This window comes from Cyphellophora attinorum (assembly GCF_001299255.1).
Source record: "Cyphellophora attinorum strain CBS 131958 chromosome Unknown Contig87, whole genome shotgun sequence".
Taxonomy (NCBI): Eukaryota; Fungi; Ascomycota; class Eurotiomycetes; order Chaetothyriales; family Cyphellophoraceae; genus Cyphellophora; species Cyphellophora attinorum.
Window position 1 is genome coordinate 1 of NW_017253315.1, and position 1619 is coordinate 1619.

Sequence of the window (1619 nt, forward strand, 5' to 3'; positions counted from 1 at the left end):
GGTTGATTGTGGAGGTGTCGAGTTGGGAGTAGGGGTCGTAGGTCGGGTTGTTCTTGTGCACGGAGATCTCGGGGTTGGGTTGGATGTGGGTGCGCAAGTCGGAGACGCCGCCGATGTGGTCGTGGTGCCAATGGGAGAGAAGGGTGGTGGCTATGGTGGCCTTTTCGGAGGTGAGGAGGGAGGAGAGGGCGTCGCGCCAGGAGGAGCGGCCTTCGCCTGTGTCGAGGAGGATGCGGGTGGGGCCGGTGCCGAGGAGGTATGTGTTGGAGCCTTGGGTTGAGTTAGTGAAGACATTGGGGAAAGGGTTGTTGAGACTCGCCTTGGAGTGTGAACTGTAGGTGTCTAAGATCAGCCTGAGAGGCCTACATGGCATTTGTCTCGCTGCAATATCACCTACCTTGCTAGGATTACCACCCAATATTCTGATCACGCTGGTGCTGACCTTCTCCGTCTCTGGAAGTTCCGGTAGGTTCAACGCCATTCTGTTGTATTCTCTTACCCAGGCCGCGGAAGGGTTTGGTCGTATGAAGCTTGGGCTTTTGTACATGTCAATCACATGTCTAGGGGCACCGCGCCTGAAAAGAACTGCGGGACTGGAAAGAGAGGCCGGGGAGGCCCGTGATGCCGCGACGTGCTGAGCTGACAGGAATGAATGTGTGTGAGGAGATGCTCACCGAGTATGCAGTAGCGTCAGGAGGCCTCTACAACTTCGCATTCTTTGCGCTCCATCGACGGTGAGATCAAGCGCGGTTCTGAACCGATCGGAATGGCGCGAAGTCATCGTCGCATACCGAGGCTCGGCGACGGTGTTTCTCCGGTCCGACAAAGCAGCTAGTTCCAAAGATCCCGTGTTAAGCGTTTGCCAAAGTTCTTTGGTTGCTTTTGACATTACGAAGATATCAAAATGTCTGTCTGTGGAACATGGATGACCTGGACTGGCTGTCGAACACAGACAGGAGCTCAGATGGGTCGCAATGACCGTAACACAGGTCTACGACCGTAGCATCGCGCCATACGCCCATCGGTTGGAAAGTTAGGGCTGCATCATGGCGAGATCACCACCAGCGAAGCCGCCCCATATCGACATTATCTTGCTGGGGTCACCTGGCGTCGGGAAAGCCACCTTTGTATCGTAAGGGTCATCATTGCCAACCTTCGATGAAACACTTACATCGGTAGGCGTCTCCCTCATGTCCAACACCCCTCTGTCACTCGACGTGAGCGTCTAGCAGCACAGCCACAACAGTCTGAGCGATCTCCAGCCTCACAGCAGAATCGCTATCGTCCACAACTATCTAACGACAGCGAGACTACTTTGGTAGATCCCATTCCACAACCGAACGGCCACAACCATGACCCCAACGCCAGCGAGACCACCCTAGTCAACCCACCCACCACCACATCAACATCTTTCAACGCCAGCTCCGAGGGCCTTGGCCCATCACGAGCTCCAGCCGCCACTTCACCACCAACCACCAACCCACCACCCCTCCACAACCCCCTAACCTTCTCCGTCTCCCTCTACGCCCGCCCCTACACAATCACAATCCACCCCTCCACAACCCCCCTCTTCACCGACCCCTTCCCCCCAAACCCCAACCTCCTAATCCTAACCTTCT

The 1619-nt window shown here is 56.1% G+C and overlaps 2 protein-coding genes across 2 annotated transcripts; one reads left to right on the forward strand and one right to left on the reverse strand.

Annotated features, from left to right (window-relative positions):
- Window positions 1–61: 61 nt before the first annotated feature.
- AB675_6094 (Beta-lactamase-like protein) lies at window positions 62–481 on the reverse strand (the record flags this gene model as incomplete). Its single annotated transcript, XM_018146358.1, has 2 exons — window positions 62–319; window positions 398–481. Coding segments are annotated over 2 exons (342 nt in total), but the record flags the coding sequence as incomplete, so codon positions are not given.
- A 565-nt stretch (window positions 482–1046) lies between these two features.
- On the forward strand, window positions 1047–1513 carry AB675_6095 (uncharacterized protein; the record flags this gene model as incomplete). The annotated part of the gene is made up of 2 exons (XM_018146359.1): window positions 1047–1132; window positions 1180–1513. Coding segments are annotated over 2 exons (420 nt in total), but the record flags the coding sequence as incomplete, so codon positions are not given.
- Window positions 1514–1619: the final 106 nt, after the last annotated feature.